We start from the raw sequence: 18,498 nt of genomic DNA, 5'->3' as shown, positions 1-18,498 counted from the left end.
AATGTCCTCTAAAGGAATGTTCCCTAGGAAAGCCATGGATGCCCCCAATTTGCGTGTGGAGTGCGCCCTTGGGGGTATCGTTAAAGTGCGCTTGGCCTTTTGATAACATATTTGGATGCACTTAACAATCCACCTGGCTATTCCTGCTTTGGAAATAGGGTTGCCTTTGTGTTGTGGTGAGAAGGCAACAAAAAGTTGTTTTGTTTTCCTAAAGTGTTGTGTCCTGTCTATGTAGTACATCAACGCCCTCCGTACGTCTAACGTATGGAGCATTCTCTCTGCCACCGTTTGTGGGTTTTGGAAGAATGCCGGCAAATCAATAGTTTGGTTGAGATGAAACTGTGACACCACCTTCGGAAGGAATTTGGGGTTAGTACGTAGCACTACCCTATTTGGATGAATCTGAATGAATGGCTCTTGGGTTGTGAGCGCTTGCAGCTCACTAACACGCCTCAGTGACGTAATAGCAATTAGGAAAGCTACTTTCCACGTTAGGAACTGGAGTTCACACGAGTGCAGTGGTTCAAATGGTGGTCCCATCAGCCTGGTGAAGACCACATTGAGGTTCCACACCGGAGCTGGCGGTGTTCTTGGGGGAATGACTCGTTTCAGACCTTCAAGGAAAGCTTTAATGGCAGGCACCCTGAAGACAGAGAGATGCTGCCGATTCTGAAGATATGCTGCGATGGCGGATAGATGTATCCGAATAGAAGTGAACGCTAGATTGCACTTGTACAGATGCAGCAGATAGCAAATGATGTTAGGGATAGATGCATCTAGCGGGTTGATGTCATTGGCTGTACAGTAAATGACAAAACGCTTCCATTTTGCAGCATAGCATGCTCTGGTAGTTGGCTTCCTTGCCTCCTTGATGATGTTCATGCATTCTGGAGGTAGGTTAAGGTATCCAAACTCTAGGACTTCAGGAGCCAGATCGCCAGGTTGAGCTGTTGCGGATCTGGATGCTGAATTTCTCCATGGTTCTGCATCAAAAGTCTGGGCGTGAGGCGCAGTCTTTGATGCGGCACCACCGAGAGTTCGAGGAACGTGGTGTACCATGCTTGGCGCGCCCACGTTGGAGCAACCAGGATGAGAGTCATCGCGTGTTGCCTTAGCTTTCTTGCCACCAGCGGTATCAGAGGGGCTGGCGGAAAAGCGTACGCAAATTTGCCTGACCAGTTCATCCATATCGCATTCCCCTGCGACTGTGGGTGAGGGAACCTGGCGGCAAAGTGTTGGCATTTTGCGTTTTCCTTTGTTGCAAACAGGTCTATCTCCGGATGACCCCACTGCTGGAAGTACGGGTGGAGCACAGATGGGTGTAACTCCCACTCGTGCATTTGATGGCTGTGTCTGCTGAGCAGATCCGCCATTTGATTGTCCTTGCCCGGGAGGTGTTCTGCCATGAAGAAGATGTTCCTCTGAATGGCCCACCGCCACATGCCCTGAGCCAGATGAGACAGCTGTGGCGAGTGGGTGCCCCCCTGCTTTTGAATGTAGTACATCGCGGTCATGTTGTCCGTCCGGACTAACACTATTTTGTTGCACAGATGTACAATGAAGGACTTGAGTGCCATGAAGATTGCCATCAGTTCCAGATAGTTGATGTGCATCTTCTGTTGCTGCGTCGTCCATAGTCCCTGCACTGTGTAAGTGAGCAGATGAGCTCCCCATCCCTGGAGAGATGCGTCCGTCGTCAGGGTAATCTGTGGCACTGGCTCCTGGAACAGTCGGCCCTTGCAAAGGTTGTGTGGAGTCCACCAATGCAGAGAGTCGTATGCCCGACTGGTAACCAACACTAGGTCTGTTAATTGTCCTTGAGCCTGTGTCCACTGATTTGCTAAGCACTCCTGGAGCGGGCGCATATGTAGCCGTGCGTGAGGGACTATGAAGATGCAGGAGGCCATCATGCCTATCAACTGCATGAACACTCTTGCTGGAAGTGAGTGTTGTGGTCTGAACTTCTGGATTAGAGACTGCATGCTGTCTATCCTGACTTGGTTTGGATGAGCCATGGCCGTCAGGGTATTGATCGTCGCGCCTAGAAACTGCCGGACATGTGCCGGCTGAAGATGCAACTTTGGGTAGTTCAACGAGAAACCTAGATCGTGAAGGAGGTGAATGGTAGTCGACATGTCCGCGGCGCACTGTTCTTCCGACTTGGCTTGAACGAGCCAGTCGTCCAGGTAGGGGTAGACATGGATGCTCCGCCTCCTGAGGTGCGCCGCTACTGTCGCCAGACACTTGGTAAATACTCTTGGGGCTGTGGTGACTCCGAAGGGTAGGACCTTGAACTGATAATGTTTGCCTTGGATAGTGAACCTGAGGTATTTTCTGTGGGACGGGTGTAGTGGTATGTGGAAATACGCATCCTTGAGGTCCAAGGTTGCTAAGAAGTCCCCCTGGTTTAACAAGGGAAGAATCTGTTGCAGTGTGAGCATATGGAAATGTTCTGACAGTATATACAGGTTGAGGGGACGTAGATCTAGAATGGGTCTGAGAGATCCGTCCTTCTTCGGAATAAGGAAGTACAGGGAGTACACCCCTGTGCCTTCCTCCTCCACCGGCACGAGCTCGATTGCGCCTTTTTGCAGCATCACCACTACCTCCTGCTGCAATAAGTGCAAGTGCTCTGCGGACATAGGCCGTTGCCTTGGTGGAATGTTGGGTGGAGTGGATCTTAACTCTAGACAATAACCGTACTGTACAAGTTGTCGCACCCACCTGTCTGTGGTGATGTTCTTCCAGACGGGCAGGAACTGCTGCAGTCTCCCCCCGACAGGTGTTAAGTGGTCGGGGGGCAGCGACAGAGAGTCACTGTTTGCTTGGGGCAGAGGAGCGGGAGTTGTTGTTCCCTCTGCCGCGTCCTCTGGTGCTGTTTCCTCGGTAACCCCCCTTGTTCTGTTTGGGGTACGAGGATTGTGCTCCACCTCTAAAGAATTGTGACTGTTGACCCATCTGTCCTCTGGTGACTCCACGTGCACCTGAGCGACGAAAATTATTGCCGCGAAACTGTTGTGATTGTAGGGCCCCCATAGACTTAGCAGTTTCGGTGTCTTTTTTAATCTTTTCAAGGGTGGTGTCAACATCTGGACCAAACAGTCTATCAGGATTGACTGGCTGATTAAGTATGGTTGTTTGTATGTCAGGTTTAAACCCCGATATGCGGAGCCACGCCTGTCGTCTCAGCATGACGCTAGTGTTAATGGCCCTAGCTGCTGTGTCTGCGGCATCAAGTGCACACTTTATGGCTGCGTTGGAGATTAGTTTTCCCTCCTCTATAAGCAGTTTGGTGCCCTCTTGGAACTGCGGAGGCAGGTGTTGTAAAATTTGCTCTAGGGTGTCGTAATGCGCCCTATCATAACTGTGAGAAGTTGGCCTGATGTGCAGTGCTCACTATTCTAGTGATCACTATATATCAGTCCAAACAACCCTTATTGATGATTGGTTGTAAGTCAACCTTATAGACCAGCTATCCTAGTAGCATGGATACGAGCAGTCTAAGGCTAAGACTCTAGAGGGCGTGTTAAGCCAGCTGTTTTACCATCACATTACCCCTTGAACACCCAGTGAAAGGACACCACACAAGTTGTTATGAAAATAAACAGTGTATTTATTTATAACAAGACTACCCTGGCTCTTTATGAGACAGGGAGCTAAGCACACAACAAAACTCTTACGAAAATACTTAAGTTAGCACGTTATACACAAATGCCCGAGGGGCACGGAAAACCATATACTCTAAAAGTGGAATGCGAATTACTAGCAGGTAAGTAACAGTTCTAATAGGCTTTGGAATCGCTAGGACTGGACTAGGGAATCGTTAGATTACTACTAGGAGGCCCAGGGGACTCGGGTGCAGAGTGTGCACTCTCACGCGGGATGCGGGACAAAGTCTATGGAAGCTAGAATTCACAAAGTTAGTGTTCACGGGCGAACCCGACCTGGTAGGAAGAAAACGACAGTGGATCCTGACCCTTGGATAGTGAGGCTATGCTGGGACACCGAAGTGCCGAAGTTACCTAGCCCAGGGGCTGCAGCTGCATAGGTCTGAAAAGACGTCGGGGATCTCGTTGCCGGACCAGGAGCCTGGAAGGAAGAAGTTGCTGGCAGGCGACCAGTGAAGAAAAGTTCGATGGATCCAAGCCTGGATCAAGGAAGAAGAAAACCTGAAAGCAGAGGGGACCAAGTTCTTGAATCACTAGCCAGTGATTAAGTGGGCACCAGGATGGCACCGGGCGGAGTCACCGCAGTCAGGTGAGTGGGCGCTGCTGGGCTCTGCAGTCTCTCGGACCAGGAGGCGTTGTCGGCGACCAGGATGGAGGTGCGAGCTGTCCCACGAAGGTTCTTGCTGTCGACGTCGCTGGACCCAGGATTGGGCAACAAGTCTTGGCAAATGCAAGGCCCACGCGGTGGACCTAAAATGGCGTCTTGGGCGGACCAGGAGGGTCCAGGGTACTTCTCCGATGGAGGGAAGCAAGGGCCAGTCTGGAGCAACCAGACCAGCAGCAGAAATGTCGTCGGGCGTCGTCAGGAAGGCCACAAGCCAGCGGGCTAGTAGCCAAACAACGCGGTGAGCAGTAAAAAGCAGAAGGGCCCCACGCAGATCGTGGAGATGCTGGGGGGCTGCTCTTCGGTGCTGGAGCTGCTCAGGGTGGGGGCTTCTCGGACCCCAAAGCACTCACCAGGAATTCACTCGGCGGGCTTGTTGTTCAGAAGTCGTGCAGTCTTGAAGATGGCCGGTCCCTCGAGGTCTCGTCACACCCACGAATCTCAGCGTGACTGATGATGTAGGTAGAGGTCAGAGGTGCCAGGGAAGCCGGTTCTCGTCGAGCTGGGCAGTCGGATTCCGGAGGAAGGACTTGCAGCAGACCGCAGTGTTCTGTAGATGGTGCCTGCGGATGCAGGGTGACTACTCCTTAGTCACAAGGGAGAAATCTTAGGAAGAAGTCTTGAGTTCCTTTCGTGGAAAGTAGTTTCAGGATTCAAAGATGATCTGATTTGGAAGGGGGCCAGTTCCTACCTTTATCCTGTAAAAAGGGGCTGGCACGCGACTAAGTCCTGCCCTAGGGGTGGGACTAGGAGGGGGGTGGTTACACCCACTTCCTTGGCGGGCTTTTCCCCAGCACAGGGTCTGGAGTGACCCTGGAACTGGTTCCAGCCAGCCTATGCACAGTGAGCACCGGGGTGCCACGTGCAGTCACCTTCCTCTAAAGCCCTGCCTACCTACAATACACAAAACCCTGTCTGGGACGGTGCTGGCACCGCCCCTGGCAGGAAACCCTTTGTCCTTATCTCCTGCTCTGGGAGGACTCCCAGCAGCAGGAGGGCAGACTTGTGTCTCGGTGGCAGCATCCATTTTGTGGAGCTGAGGCTCTGTTTGACTTTAACCGGGGTTAGGGGTTACATACATGTCGTGTCCCTCTAGAAGGGTGGAATGCTAACCCCGTCGCCAGAATTGGCGAGGGGTTAGTATTCCAATTCGTATGACACCTTACTCGACATGTTTTGATAAAGCGATACCAGAGTTGGCATATAACCGCGAGGATTATAATGCACTTAAGAGTATATGGTATGCGATATCATGGAAACGGCTAAGGGATGGATCCCGAAAGCCGCAGACAGGCTCAGCTCATGCCAGAGCACCATCTCACACGATTCCAAGCACTCTGCCTTCAGGATTGTTAAGGCCTGCCATACGAGTGACTGATAGGAGATCAGTGTGTCCATTTTAGGGTTAGATATAGGTATACTATATCTAAAGCAAAGGGTGATTACACCACCTTGCCCCAGCTGTCGTGCAGCCAGTTGTGTCAGTTTTAGTTAGTCAATCCAGGGGTGGCACAATACATGCTTCAGCCCCTGGGAGACTTCTGGGTGCACCTCAGCCCTGGGTACAGGGACTTGGAGAGGGCCCAGTGCCAATTCAGTACCTGAGTACAATTTGGATAGAGAGAACAGCTAGGCTGGGGGTCTGATTAGCAGGCCCACAGCCAGGGAAAGTCGTAAACCAGTGCAGCAAAAAGCAAAAATCTGGGTGATCATAGGATTGCAGACCCTACTCTCCTACAATAACGTGCCAAGAGTGCCTGTGTATTCGCAATACGCCAAAAGTTGGCAGCCTGGGCAGCTACTCTTTTGCCTCCAGCCTCTAGCACTTTGGACTCCTTATCCGGGGGAGGAGCTTCACCCGTAGTTTGGGAGTTGGCCCTTTTGCGGGCATTTGCGACCACCAGGGAGTCCAGCGGCAACTGTCCCCGAATGTATGCAGGGTCTGCAGGTGCTGGTCTGTACTTTTTTTCAATACGTGGATTGACCACTCTCGCCCTGGTAGGTTCTTTAAAGATGTCCGCAGCATGTTTGAGGACCCCTTTGAGCATAGGCAGTGTCTTTACTGTCCTTTCAGAGACTGAAAAAGTGTCAAATAGAAAGTCTTCTTCTACTGGGTCAGCATGCATGTCCACATCATGATTAGCAGCTGCCCTTTCAAGGAGTGCATGAAAACCTGCAGAATCTTCAGTTGGGGATGCACGTGCACTGAAAGGCTGTGGGTCAGGCTGTGGGTCTTGGCCCACATCCTGGGTGCCTTGGTCACCAATGTCATCATATGAATCCGGCTGTGCATCTGGTTCATTGATGGGGAAATTGTACTGGTCATCTTCATCATATCCCTCACCCTCAGATTGGTCTGGGGAAGGAGTTGGGCTCCTTCTTGGAGGAGGCTGGATAGGTTCCATGAGGCCTGAAGCGTCCTGAGGAAGCCTTTTCTTCTTGAGGGGGATGACATAGGAGTCCACTGGCTGTGAAGTGATCCTCCTCTTGTAAAGGGTCAATTTGCCCGTGTCTGCGTCGATAAAACGCTCCGAATCCTCATCTGAGTCGAGTACCCGACTTGAAAGTGCCCCTGCCGTTGAAGAATCCGACTTCTTTGGCGTCGATTTCGTTGAAAAGGCCTTCGGCGCCTCTTTTGGCGGCAGAAGGAAGAGAAGTTTACCCGCAGGCTTCACCGGAATGTCCATCGGCTTCTGTGGCGATGGCATCGGAGCCGACGTAGCAGAGGCCTTCTCCCTGATTCTCTGCAGTGAAGAGGCGATGAGGGACGTGTCACTTTCAGTGGCCTTTGGCGCTGACGAGGAGGTCTTGACCTTGCCCTCGGATCCGACGTCCTGGTGGCCCTTCTGAGTCTTTGACGAAGATGCCGCAGCCGCCGACCCAGAGTCCTTGGACCGATGCGCAGATGTACCAGCCTTCGATCTGTGTGACTTTGTCGGCTCCGTCTCCACCACGCGTCCGACTAACGGAGTCCCAGTCGGAACCGGAGCCGTTTCGCTGGCTTTTGCGGGCTTTGACGGCGCCGCAGCGGTTGACCCGTGCCGACCACCCTTCTTAGAGGATCCCTCCACCGGCGTCGATTTTGACACGGTGGAATCGACAGATTTCTTCGACTTCTGTGGACCGGAGGTCGACGGAGTCGATGAAGCAGCGGGTTTGGTCGGTTTCGTTGGCACGGCCGCCATCTTAGGTGTGCTCGAATCCATAAGTTTCGGTTTCGATTTTGGGTCGGCCATTTTAGGTGTAGTCGATACCGTAGGTTTCGGTTTCGATACGGCCTGCCCAGCAAGTTTGTCCGTGGCCGGGCCGGAAGGCGGGGCCGTGGCTTGCGGTACGGGGTCTAGGGTAAGGCCGACAGGCGATCCCGTGACCCGATCTCGATCTTCGTAACCTTCGGGGCATAGCTCGTCCCCTGAGCTATCTTCCGCGGCCCCATAAACCTCTTCGACGTCCCCTACCTCTTCGACGTATTCAAGGCCTTGACCCGCGACTCCGTCGCCGTCTTCCGGATCCGCCTCGACCTCCGTCTCGGGCGGGTAGATTTGAAGATGATGACTCTGGTCTTCGTCTTCTTGGTCGCCGAAGATGTTTTCTGGATCTGGGGCCGCTTGTCTCGCTTCAAGGCGCACCGCGCGCCGAATCTTGAGTGTTTTCTTGGACCTGAACTGCGCGCAGGCCCTGCAGTTGCCGTCGTCATGGTCTGGCGAAAGGCATTTGTTACAGACCGGGTGTAGATCTATATGTGGGTACTTGGACCCACAGAGCGGACAGAGTTGAAACGGACTCCGCTCCATGCTGTAAAGTTGCAGTCGTGTCGCGATGAGAAGGCCTCGATGTCCGAAGAGCGTAAGCACTCCGCTGATTCAGACTCCAAGAGACGGAAGAACTCGAGACCGTGCGCAAACAATACCGACGCTATGAAAACAAGGCCTTTTGGCCTTAAAAAGTTAGTTTTTCTCGGTTCCGACAGAGAGCCGTCGAGACCGCATCCGAACCCAATGGCGGAAAAAAACAATCTGGGGATGGAGCCGATGCCCATGCGCACTGTAGTCCAGGGGAGGAGCCACCTATCTCAGGATACTTCGAAGACTCTTCCAGGACAACAATGTGCGATCATCCGGACCCAACACTAGGCGGCGATCTAATGCTAAGATATGAATTTAGCAGCCCACATGCCTCGAACATATACTTTATTTTTGATAACAACTTGTGTGGTGTTGTGAGAAGTTGGCCTGATGTGCAGTGCTCACTATTCTAGTGATCACTATATATCAGTCCAAACAACCCTTATTGATGATTGGTTGTAAGTCAACCTTATAGACCAGCTATCCTAGTAGCATGGATACGAGCAGTCTAAGGCTAAGACTCTAGAGGGCGTGTTAAGCCAGCTGTTTTACCATCACATTACCCCCTGAACACCCAGTGAAAGGACACCACACAAGTGTTATGAAAATAAACAGTGTATTTATTAGAATCACAACAACCCTGTACTCTTTATGAGGACAGGGTGCTAGGCACACAACAAAACTCTTACGAAAATACTTAAGTTAGCACGGTATACACAAATGCCCGAGGGGCACGAAAAACCATATACTTTAAAAGTGGAATGCGAAATTACTAGCAGGTAAGTACAGTACTAATAGGCTTTGGAATCGCTAGGACTTGACTAGGGAATCGTTAGATTACTTCTAGGAGACCTAGGAGACTCGGGTGCAGAGTGTGCACTCTCACGCGGGATGCGGGACAAAGTCTATGGAAGCTAGTAAAGGCAAAGTTAGTGTTCACGGGCGAACCCGACCTGGTAGGGAGAAAACGACAGTGGATCCTGACCCTGGGATAGTGAGGCTATGCTGGGACACCGAAGTGCCGAAGTTACCTAGCCCAGGGGCTGCAGCTGCATAGGTCTCAAAAGACGTCGGGAATCCTTGTTGCCGGACCAGGAGCCTGGAAGGAAGATGCTGGCAGGCGACCAGTGAAGATAGTTCGAGTTGATCCAAGCCTGGATCTGGAAGATGGATGACACCTGAAAGCAGAGGGGACCAAGTTCGTGACTACTAGCCAGTAGTCAGTGGGCACCAGGAGGGCACCGGATGGTAGTCACCTCGACTAGGTGAGTGGGCGACGCTGGCTCTGCAGATCTCACGGACCAGGAGGCGTTGTCGGCGACCAGGATGGAGAGGCGAGCTGTCCCACGATGGATGAAGCTGTCGGCGTCGAAGTTACCCAGGATTGGGCAACAAGCCTTGGCTAATTCAAGCCCACGCGGTGGACTCAAAATGGCGTCTTGAGTGGACCAGGAGGGTCCGGGGTGCTCCTCTTCTGGAAGGGAGCAAGGGCCAGTCTGGAGCAACCAGACCAGCAGCACTGATGTCGTCGGGCGTCCTTCAGAAGGCCACAAGCCAACGGGCTAGTAGCCAAACAACGCGGTGAGCAGCAAAAAGCAGAAGGGCCCCACGCCGATCATGGAGATGCTGGGGGGCTGGTCTTCGGTGCTGGAGCTGCTCAGGGTCGTGGCTTCTCGGACCCCAAAGCACTCACCAGGAAATTACTCGGCGGGCTTGCTGTGCAGAAGTCGTGCAGTCTTGAAGATGGCGGTCCCTCGAGGTCTCGTCGCATCCACGGTTCTCAGCTGGGCTGTAGAGGTGGGTAGAGGTCAGAGGTGCCAGGGAAGCCGGTTCTCGTCGAGCTGGGCAGTCGGATTCCGGAGGAAGGACGTGCAGCAGACCGCAGTGTTCTTGATGGTGCCTGCGGATGCAGGGTGACTACTCCTTAGCCACAAGGGAGAAATCTTAGGAAGAAGTCTTGAGTTCCTTTCGTAGAAAGTAGTTTCAGGATTCAAAGATGATCATATTTGGAAGGGGGCCAGTCCCTACCTTTATCTGGGAAAAGGGGGCTGGCACGCGACTAGGTCCTGCCCTAGGGGTGGGACCAGGAGGGGGGTGGTTACACCCACTTCCTTGGCGGGCTTTTCCCCAGCACAGGGTCTGGAGTGTCCCTGGAACTGGTTCAAGCCAGCCTATGCACAGTGAGCACCGGGGTGCCACGTGCAGTCACCTTCCTCTGAAGCCCTGCCTACCTACAATACACAAAATCCTGTCTGGGACGGTGCTGGCACCGCCCCTGGCAGGAAACCCTTTGTCCTTATCTCCTGCTCTGGGAGGACTCCCAGCAGCAGGAGGGCAGACTTGTGTCTCGGTGGCAGCATCCATTTTGTGGATGCTAAGGCTCTGTCTGACTTTAACCGGGGTTAGGGGTTACATACATGTCGTGTCCCTCTAGAAGGGTGGAATGCTAACCCCGTCGCCAGAATTGGCGAGGGGTTAGTATTCCAATTCGTATGACACCTTACTCGACATGTTTTGATAAAGCGATACCAGAGTTGGCATATAACCGCGAGGATTATAATGCACTTAAGAGTATATGGTATGCGATATCATGGAAACGGCTAAGGGATGGATCCCGAAAGCCGCAGACAGGCTCAGCTCATGCCAGAGCACCATCTCACACGATTCCAAGCACTCTGCCTTCAGGATTGTTAAGGCCTGCCATAGGAGTGACTGATAGGAGATCTGTGTGTCCATTTTAGGGTTAGATATAGGTATACTATATCTAAAGCAAAGGGTGAGTACACCACCTTGCCCCAGCTGTCGTGCAGCCAGTTGTGTCAGTTTTGGATGGCCAGCCAGGGGTGGCATAATACATGCTGCAGCCCCTGGTAGGCCCTGGGCACACCTATGCCCTGGGTACCTAAGGTACACTGTACAGGGAGGGACTGATAAGGTGACTCAGTATCCAATTTAGATATGTACCTAAGGTACATGGAATCCATTTTAACAGAGAGAGCAGTGGGCCTGAGGTCCTGAATAGCAGGGCCTCAGGTCAACTAAGTCAGAAAACCAGAAAAACACCAGGCAAAAAGTTGGGGGCAACCATAGTCAGGGATCTACCTTCCTACAGGTGTCCTTTCACTTGGTTTTCAAGGGGTAATGTGATGGTAAAACAGCTGGCTTAACACGCCCTCTAGAGTCTTAGCCTTAGACTGCTCGTATCCATGCTACTAGGATAGCTGGTCTATCAGGTTGACTTACAACCAATCATCAATAAGGGTTGTCTGGACTGATACATAGTGATCACTAGAATAGTGAGCACTGCATATCAGGCCAACTTCTCACATCTAGAAGGGTGGAATGCTAACCCCGTCACCAGAATTGGCGAGGGGTTAGGATTCCAATTTGTATGACACCTTACTCGACATGTTTTGATAAAGCGATACCAGAGTTGGCATATAACCGCGAGGATTATAATGCACTTAAGAGTATATGGTATGCGATATCATGGAAACAGCTAAGGGATGGATCCCGAAAGCCGCAGACAGGCTCAGCTCATGCCAGAGCACTATCTCACACGATCCCAAGCACTCTGCCTTCAGGATTGTCAAGGCCTGCCATAGGAGTGACTGATAGGAGATCTGTGTGCCCATTTAGGTTTAGATATAGGAATACTATATCTACAGCAGAGGGTGAGTACACCACTTTGCCCCAGCTGTCAAGCAGCCAGTTGTGTCTGATTTAGTTAGTCAGCCCAGGGGTGGCATAATACATGCTGCAGCCCCTGGGAGACTTCTGGGTGCACCTCAGTTCTGGGTACAGGGACTTGGAGAGGGCCCAGTGCCAATTCAGTACCTGGGTACAATTTGGAGTAGAGAGAACAGCTAGGCTGTGGGTCTGATTAGCAGGCCCACAGCCAGGGAAAGTCATAAACCAGTGAAGCAAAAAGCAAAAATCTGGGTGATCATAGGAGTGCAGACCCTACTCTCCTACACTGGGTACCTAAGATACACTGTACAGGGACTGATAAGGTGGCCCAGTACCAATTGGTAAATGCACCTATAGTACATGGATGTCAATTTAGGGAGAGAACAGCTAGGCTGTGGGTCTGATTAGCAGGCCCACACCCAGGGAAAGCCGTAAAAACCAGTGAAGCAAAAAGCATAAATCTGGGGTGACCATAGGATTGCAGACCCCACTCTCCTACAGCTGGTAAGGCCGAAGGGGAACACGGTAAACTGAAAGTGCTCGTGGCCTACCGTGAACCGCAGGTAGCTCCGGTGGGCTGGCAGGACGGGGATGTGGAAATAAGCGTCCTGCAAGTCCACGGTTACTATCCAGTCTCCCGGGTCCAGGGCAGCTAAGACCTGAGCCAGTGTCACTATCTTGAACCTCTCCTTCATGAGGTAGCCGTTGACGTTCCGCAGGTCCAAGATAGGGCGTAGGCCCCCTTTGCCCTTCTTGGGACCCAGAAAGTAGTGGGAATAACAACCACACCCTACTTCTGGCCCAGGAACGTGCTAGATGGCCCCTTTGGCCAAAAGGGCCGCAACTTCCTCTCGCAGAAGATTCAAGTGATCCCTGACACGCGGTGCTAATGCGGTGGCATGGCTGGAGGGGTCGCCTTGAAGGGGAGGGAGTAGCCCCTTCGGACGATTTGCAGCACCTACCTGTCCGATGTGATGTCACGCCAGTGGAGGAGGGGATGGCGAACCCTGCCCCCCCACTGGCGTCTCGTGGGCCTGAAAACTCGGACAAGGAAGGCTTTGGGGTGGATGTGGACAGGCCGCGCCATTGTCCCCGGGCACCGCCACGGCGGTTACCACGTACGCCACCGCACTGGATGTTAGTCTGCGGCCCGTGGCTGGCAGGACGTGTGGGGGTGCCCCTTCCTTGGCCACGAAAGGGGCGAAAGGCAGCAGATTGCTGGCGCGGGGCCGACAGGCCCAATGACTTGGCCTTAGCCCTGGAGTCCTTAAAGCTCTCAAGCGCACTGTCTGCCTTGTCGCCAAAGAGGCGACGGCCATCAAACGGCATGTCCATAAGGGTGTTTTGGACATCAGCTGAAAAGTTGGCGGACCTCAGCCAGGCGTGGCGACGAATCGCCACCGTTGTTGCCATCGCTCTACCCAGCAAGTCCGTGGTATCCAGTCCACATCTGATGGAGTACCATGCCTCATCTCGACCCTCTGCAAGGGCTTGGGCGAGTTTAGTCCGGGCCTCCTCCGGACATTGTGGCAGCACGTCCGCGACTGTGTCCCACAGAGAGTGGGTATAACGGCCCAAGAGGCACGCGGTGTTAACTGACCGCAACCCCAAACTCAGTGAGAACATCTTTTTGCCATATTGTTCGTACCTCTTGGATTCCTGATCGGGGGAGCCGTCGGGATTGCGGTCTGGGAGTTGGAGGCCTGTATGACCAGGCCCTCGGGGGTGGGTGGACAGGAAGCAAGGGTCGCCCGGAGCCGGGCGGTGGCGTCTGGCCTCGTTCCTATCTACAGGAGGACCTGTAGCGAGCCTGGACCAGGTGCCCAGACAAACGTCAGACAAGGCCTCATTAAACGGCAACAGAGGCTCCGAAGTGCTTGTTTGCAGTTTAAGGACATCAGTGAGGAGGTTAGTCCTCACGGCCGCGACGGGGAGTTCAAGGGATAAGGCCTTGGCCGCCCGCGTCAACACCACACTATAGGCAGCCCCCTCCTCCGTAGCCACGGTAGGAGGGGAGACAAAACAAGTGTCTGGTGAAGTGTCCAAACCACTGGCATCCTCTAGCTCACCTGCCCAGTCCTGATAAGACTGGCATTCACGTGCCAGAGGGTCCTCAGACCCCTCCCAATCCGCCTCGCCACCCATCTCCTGGTACTCAGGGTCAAAAGATGGGGCCGGTTCATAGAAGAAGAAATATCCCATCGGCGTCGAATGCAGCGTCGAGCGACGCCGCTCCGGGGATGCCGTCGCCCGTGGATGGCGCCGGAGGCGACACACTAGGGGCCGGCGAGGTCGTAAGGTCGACCGGCAGCGACGACCCGGATCCAGCGGGGCCCTGCGGCGCCGGGACCATAGTCGCCGACGGCGCAGAAGCATCCGACGACGCCCGGGCCGAAGCACCCAGCCCGCTTGGGCTCCCAGTCCGGGCCGCTTGGCCCGAAGGCACCGCGGAACCCGACGGAGGAGTGAGCGACCTCATGGCCGCGAGGAAGGCGTCGCTCTCCTCCGGCGTTGCGTTCTGCCCAGGGACCGGCGGATATTGAGCAGGCCGCGATGCCCGCGGCTCCGGCGAACCCCCGGCCGTGTCACGCGAGCGTCGGGGGAGTCGGAAGAGCGATGTCGCTTCTTCGACTTGGAGCTCGAGGAGTGGTGACGATCCTCCGAGCCGTGATGACTCCGGCCCCACGACCGGTCCCTTGACCTCCTTCTAGTCCGGGACCTCGAACGGCGCGGGTCAACTGCCGGAGCTCGAGGCGCTTGCGGGACCGCTCCCGCCTAGCCTTCACCGTCAATGCCCGGCAGTCGGGGCACGACTTGTCATCGTGGTGGGGCCCCAGGCAATGAAGACACCGGCGATGGGGGTCGGTAACCAACATCAGTCGGTTGCAGTCGACGCAGGGCTTGAAACCGGACATCCCTACTGGCTCCGTCGGAGTCGTTCGACTTCGAAGATAGATCAAAAATGATCGAAAAAGTTTAGTCAAAAATTAAATAAGGGTACCACTTTTTCCGGATCGGCGCATGCTGGTGCGGAAAAAAGTAGGAACTGACGTCAGCGCGCGAGGGCGGGGTCTAAGTACTCCGGCGACGTCATCCCGGCGCCAACGACGCCGATGACGGACGCGGAGCCGCAGATGACGCGCAAGGGTACTGCTACGCAAAAGTCTCTGGATCCAGTCTGACGCCTGGGGATATTTTAAGGTAAGGAATCTAATACTAACCTGTTTCTTTCAGATAGCTCGGACTAGGAAGGCTTTGAGGAGGATGCTGCGGGAGCGAATGTTGACTGACCCAGCCTCTGTCCCCCAGTGCTGCCACAGCGACCACCACCTCCGTGACCACGTTGAGGTTGGTTCTGCAGCCTGTGGCTGGACGAACGTGTGGAGGCGCCCCTTCCTTGGCCACGAAAGGGACGAAAAGCAGAAGTCTACTGGCACTGGCGCGACAGGCCCATGGACTTGACCGTAGCCCCGGAGTCCTTGAAACGCTCAAGCGCACTGTCTGCTTTGTCGCCAAACAGGCGACGGCCATCAAAGGGCATGTCCATGAGTGTGTTCTGAACATCCCCCGAAAAATTGGCGGACCTCAGCCAGGCGTGGCGACGGATCGCCACCGTCGTGGAAATCGCTCTGCTTAGCGAGTCCGTGGTATCAAGTCCATATCCGATGGAATACCGGTGCTGCGTCCCGCCCCTCAGCAAGAGCCTGGGCGAGCCATGTCTGGGCCTCCTCCGGACACTGGGGCAGCACTTCCTCCACTGTATCCCACAGAGAGTGGGTGTAACGGCCCAAAAGGCAGGCGGTGTTAATGGACCGCAATACTAAGCTGACCGAGGAGAACAGTTTCTTCCCAAACTGATCAGGCCTTTTGGATTCCCGATCCGGGGGAGCGGTCGGGAATGCGGTCTGGGACGTGGAGGCCTGGATAACCAGACTCTCGGGGGTGGGGTGGGTGGACAGAAAGCAGGGGTCGCCCGGAGCAGGGCGGTGGCGTCTGGCCTCGATCCGATCCACAGGGGGCACTGTGGAGGGCCTGGACAAAGTGCACATCAGAACGTCAGTGATGGCCTCATTGAACGGCAGCATAGGCTCCGAAGAGCTTACTGGCGGTTGAAGCACCTCAGTGAGGAGGTTAGTCCTCACGGCCGCTGCAGGAAGCTCAAGTGCCAAGGCCTTGGCCGCCCTGCGCAACACCACAGCATAAGTAGCCCCCTCCTCCATAGCCACGGAAGGAGGAGAGAGAGAAAACCAGTGTCAGGCAATGTGTCAAGACCACTGGCATCCCCCAGCTCATCTGCCCAGTCCTGACTTAACTCGCACTGCTGTGCCACAGGGTCCTCAGACCTCTCCCAGTCCTCCCCTTCACCCGTGTCCTGATAAACAGGCAGAAATGATGAAGCGGGGTCATATTCGAAGTGCTCACCCATCAACATCGGAAACGGCGCTAAGCGGCGCCACTCCGACGCCGGCGCCAGCGGAGGAGTCGTAAGGTCAACTGGCGTTGACCGGGATCCAGGCCTGGATCCTGAGGAGTCCTGCGGCTCCGGAGAAGCCATGTGGGTGGTGCCACCCGAACCCTCGGCCGAGTCGCGCGACCGGCGAGGGGAGTCAGAAGAGCGATGTCGCCTCTTGGACTTCTTCTTGCCATGCCTCGATTTACCTGAGTGCGAGGACTTGGAACCCGACGAGCGGTGATGGCTGCGGCTCCGCGACCGGTCCCTCGACTTGCTCCTCGACTGGGACCTCGAGCACCGCGGAGTAGACTGCCGGAGCTTGAGAAGCTTACGGGACCGCTCCAGTCTAGCTTTCGAAGTCAAGGCCCGACAGTCAGGGCACACCTTGTCATTGTGGTCGGTCCCTAAACAGTAGACACATCGGCGGTGGGGGTCGGTAACAGACATCAGCCGGTGACAGGCGTCTAACGGCTTGAAACCGGGTAAGGGTACATGCTCTTCCCGGATCTGCGCTTGCTGGTGCGGAAAAAAGAAAAACTGACGTCAGCGCACGAGGGCAGCGTCTAAGTACTCCGGCAACATCATCCCGGCGATCACTACGACGGATGTGGAGCCACAGACGACGCCTACCGACACACAGGGGTACTGCTGACGAAAACTTTCCGGATCCAGTCTGACTCCTGGGGACATTCTAAGGTGAGGAATCTAACAGTAACTTGTTTCTTTCAGATACAGCAGCACACGTCTGAACCAGATGGCAGAAAGAAAACAATCTAACAATGGAGCCAATGACCATGCCCATTGCAAGCAAGGAGAGGAGTCACAATACCTCTTGACTCAAAAAGAATTTTACGAAAAACAACTTGCACACATCAGGGTCCAACACTAGATGGCAAGAGTATGCACAGTATGTGTATCTACAGCAGCAAATGCCTAGAACCCTTTTTTGTTTGTTCAACAATTGTATGACATGACATAAGCATGGGGAAAAATGTGATGTACCTTGCTCAAAACAAGCAGCATGAAATAGTCAAGACCCTAACAGTTTGTAGCAAGCAGAACAATGAAATCTGCTTTCTAATTCCTAGGCATTCAATAATGTAATTTTCTCGCTATATTATATACATAACAAAAAATAGCAAAATGGTCTACTTGGAGATAATACTTACTTTCCTGCCGAGCAGTACTTTGATGACATGCCGATTCAATGTTATAGGACATAGTTCATTTTGCAGCAAGCATAGTCCCAGAATCCTAAACACAGACCATGTTACAAACTTTGAGAACATTGGAAAATCATGTATTAAAACTGTACATAAAATGACCAATTGTTTGACACAGGATGGCATTATGATTGTGAAGAGCACAATGAAAATCAAGCTTGACTTCCTCAAAGAACAATATTCGGAAAAAAAAACAAAAAAAAAAACTCATTCCACTTTATAGCCTACTGAGATTAGTTTAAAAACATAACAGCAGTACATGCAGTGTAATTTACTTACTGTAACAGCATTATCATAAAAGGACATGAGAGAGAGCAAAGTTAACAAGCATTTGCAATGCAATAGGTCTTGCATTATTAAAGTTTGAGCTATTGGCATTGCTAATAATAATGCAACACCAAGAGCTCAAACATTCAGTAATGCAAGACCTATTGCACAAGGACAGTGAACTCATGTCTAACTGCTGTGATTGTAATATCATATGAATATTTAAACAAATTACACACCTATATCAACAACAATATTAATGTGACACCTATATCAAGTGATAGTAATTTACACCTCTCCTGGGTGCTGCCACCACTGGCTCAAATTAAGCAGAGGGAGAGGGGAGCAATGATGGAGGAACGAGAATCCTGGAGGGAGAGGGGAGCAATGAGGAAGGGCCCAGAAGCCTGGAGGGAGAGGGTAGCAACGAGGGAGGGATTAGAAGCCTGGGGGTAGAGGAGGGACGAGAGGCCTGGAGGGAGAAGAGAGCAGCATGCATCTCTCTCCCATGCACATGCATTTCACCCTCGCTCGTGCTCTCACACACTCAAGCGGATTCCTCTTCTTTATCTCCATTACACACGCCTGCCCTCCACGGTTGCCCTTCTTTTCACACATTCGCCACTCTCTCCTACACACTTAGAGGCAAAACTAACTCACATCCACCCCTCTCACAGACCCGCAAAGA

The 18,498-nt window shown here is 53.4% G+C and overlaps 1 protein-coding gene across 19 annotated transcripts in view; it reads right to left on the bottom strand.

The window, feature by feature from the left end:
• Nucleotides 1-18,498, bottom strand: part of UBR5 (ubiquitin protein ligase E3 component n-recognin 5) — a 2,132,574-nt gene that overhangs the window by 165,192 nt on the left and 1,948,884 nt on the right. For all 19 annotated transcript variants that reach the window (XM_078686916.1, XM_078686920.1, XM_078686919.1 and 16 more), the window contains one exon: nt 17,490-17,574. In XM_078686916.1, coding sequence (XP_078543042.1) covers nt 17,490-17,574 — 85 coding nt within the window. The remainder of the gene's footprint in view (nt 1-17,489; nt 17,575-18,498) is intronic.

The sequence above is a fragment of the Lissotriton helveticus genome, chromosome 4_1 (genome assembly GCF_964261635.1).
Source record: "Lissotriton helveticus chromosome 4_1, aLisHel1.1, whole genome shotgun sequence".
NCBI classification, from domain to species: Eukaryota; Metazoa; Chordata; class Amphibia; order Caudata; family Salamandridae; genus Lissotriton; species Lissotriton helveticus.
The sequence above is the reverse complement of the archived record's forward strand: the minus strand, read 5'-3'. Positions and strand labels throughout refer to the sequence as shown.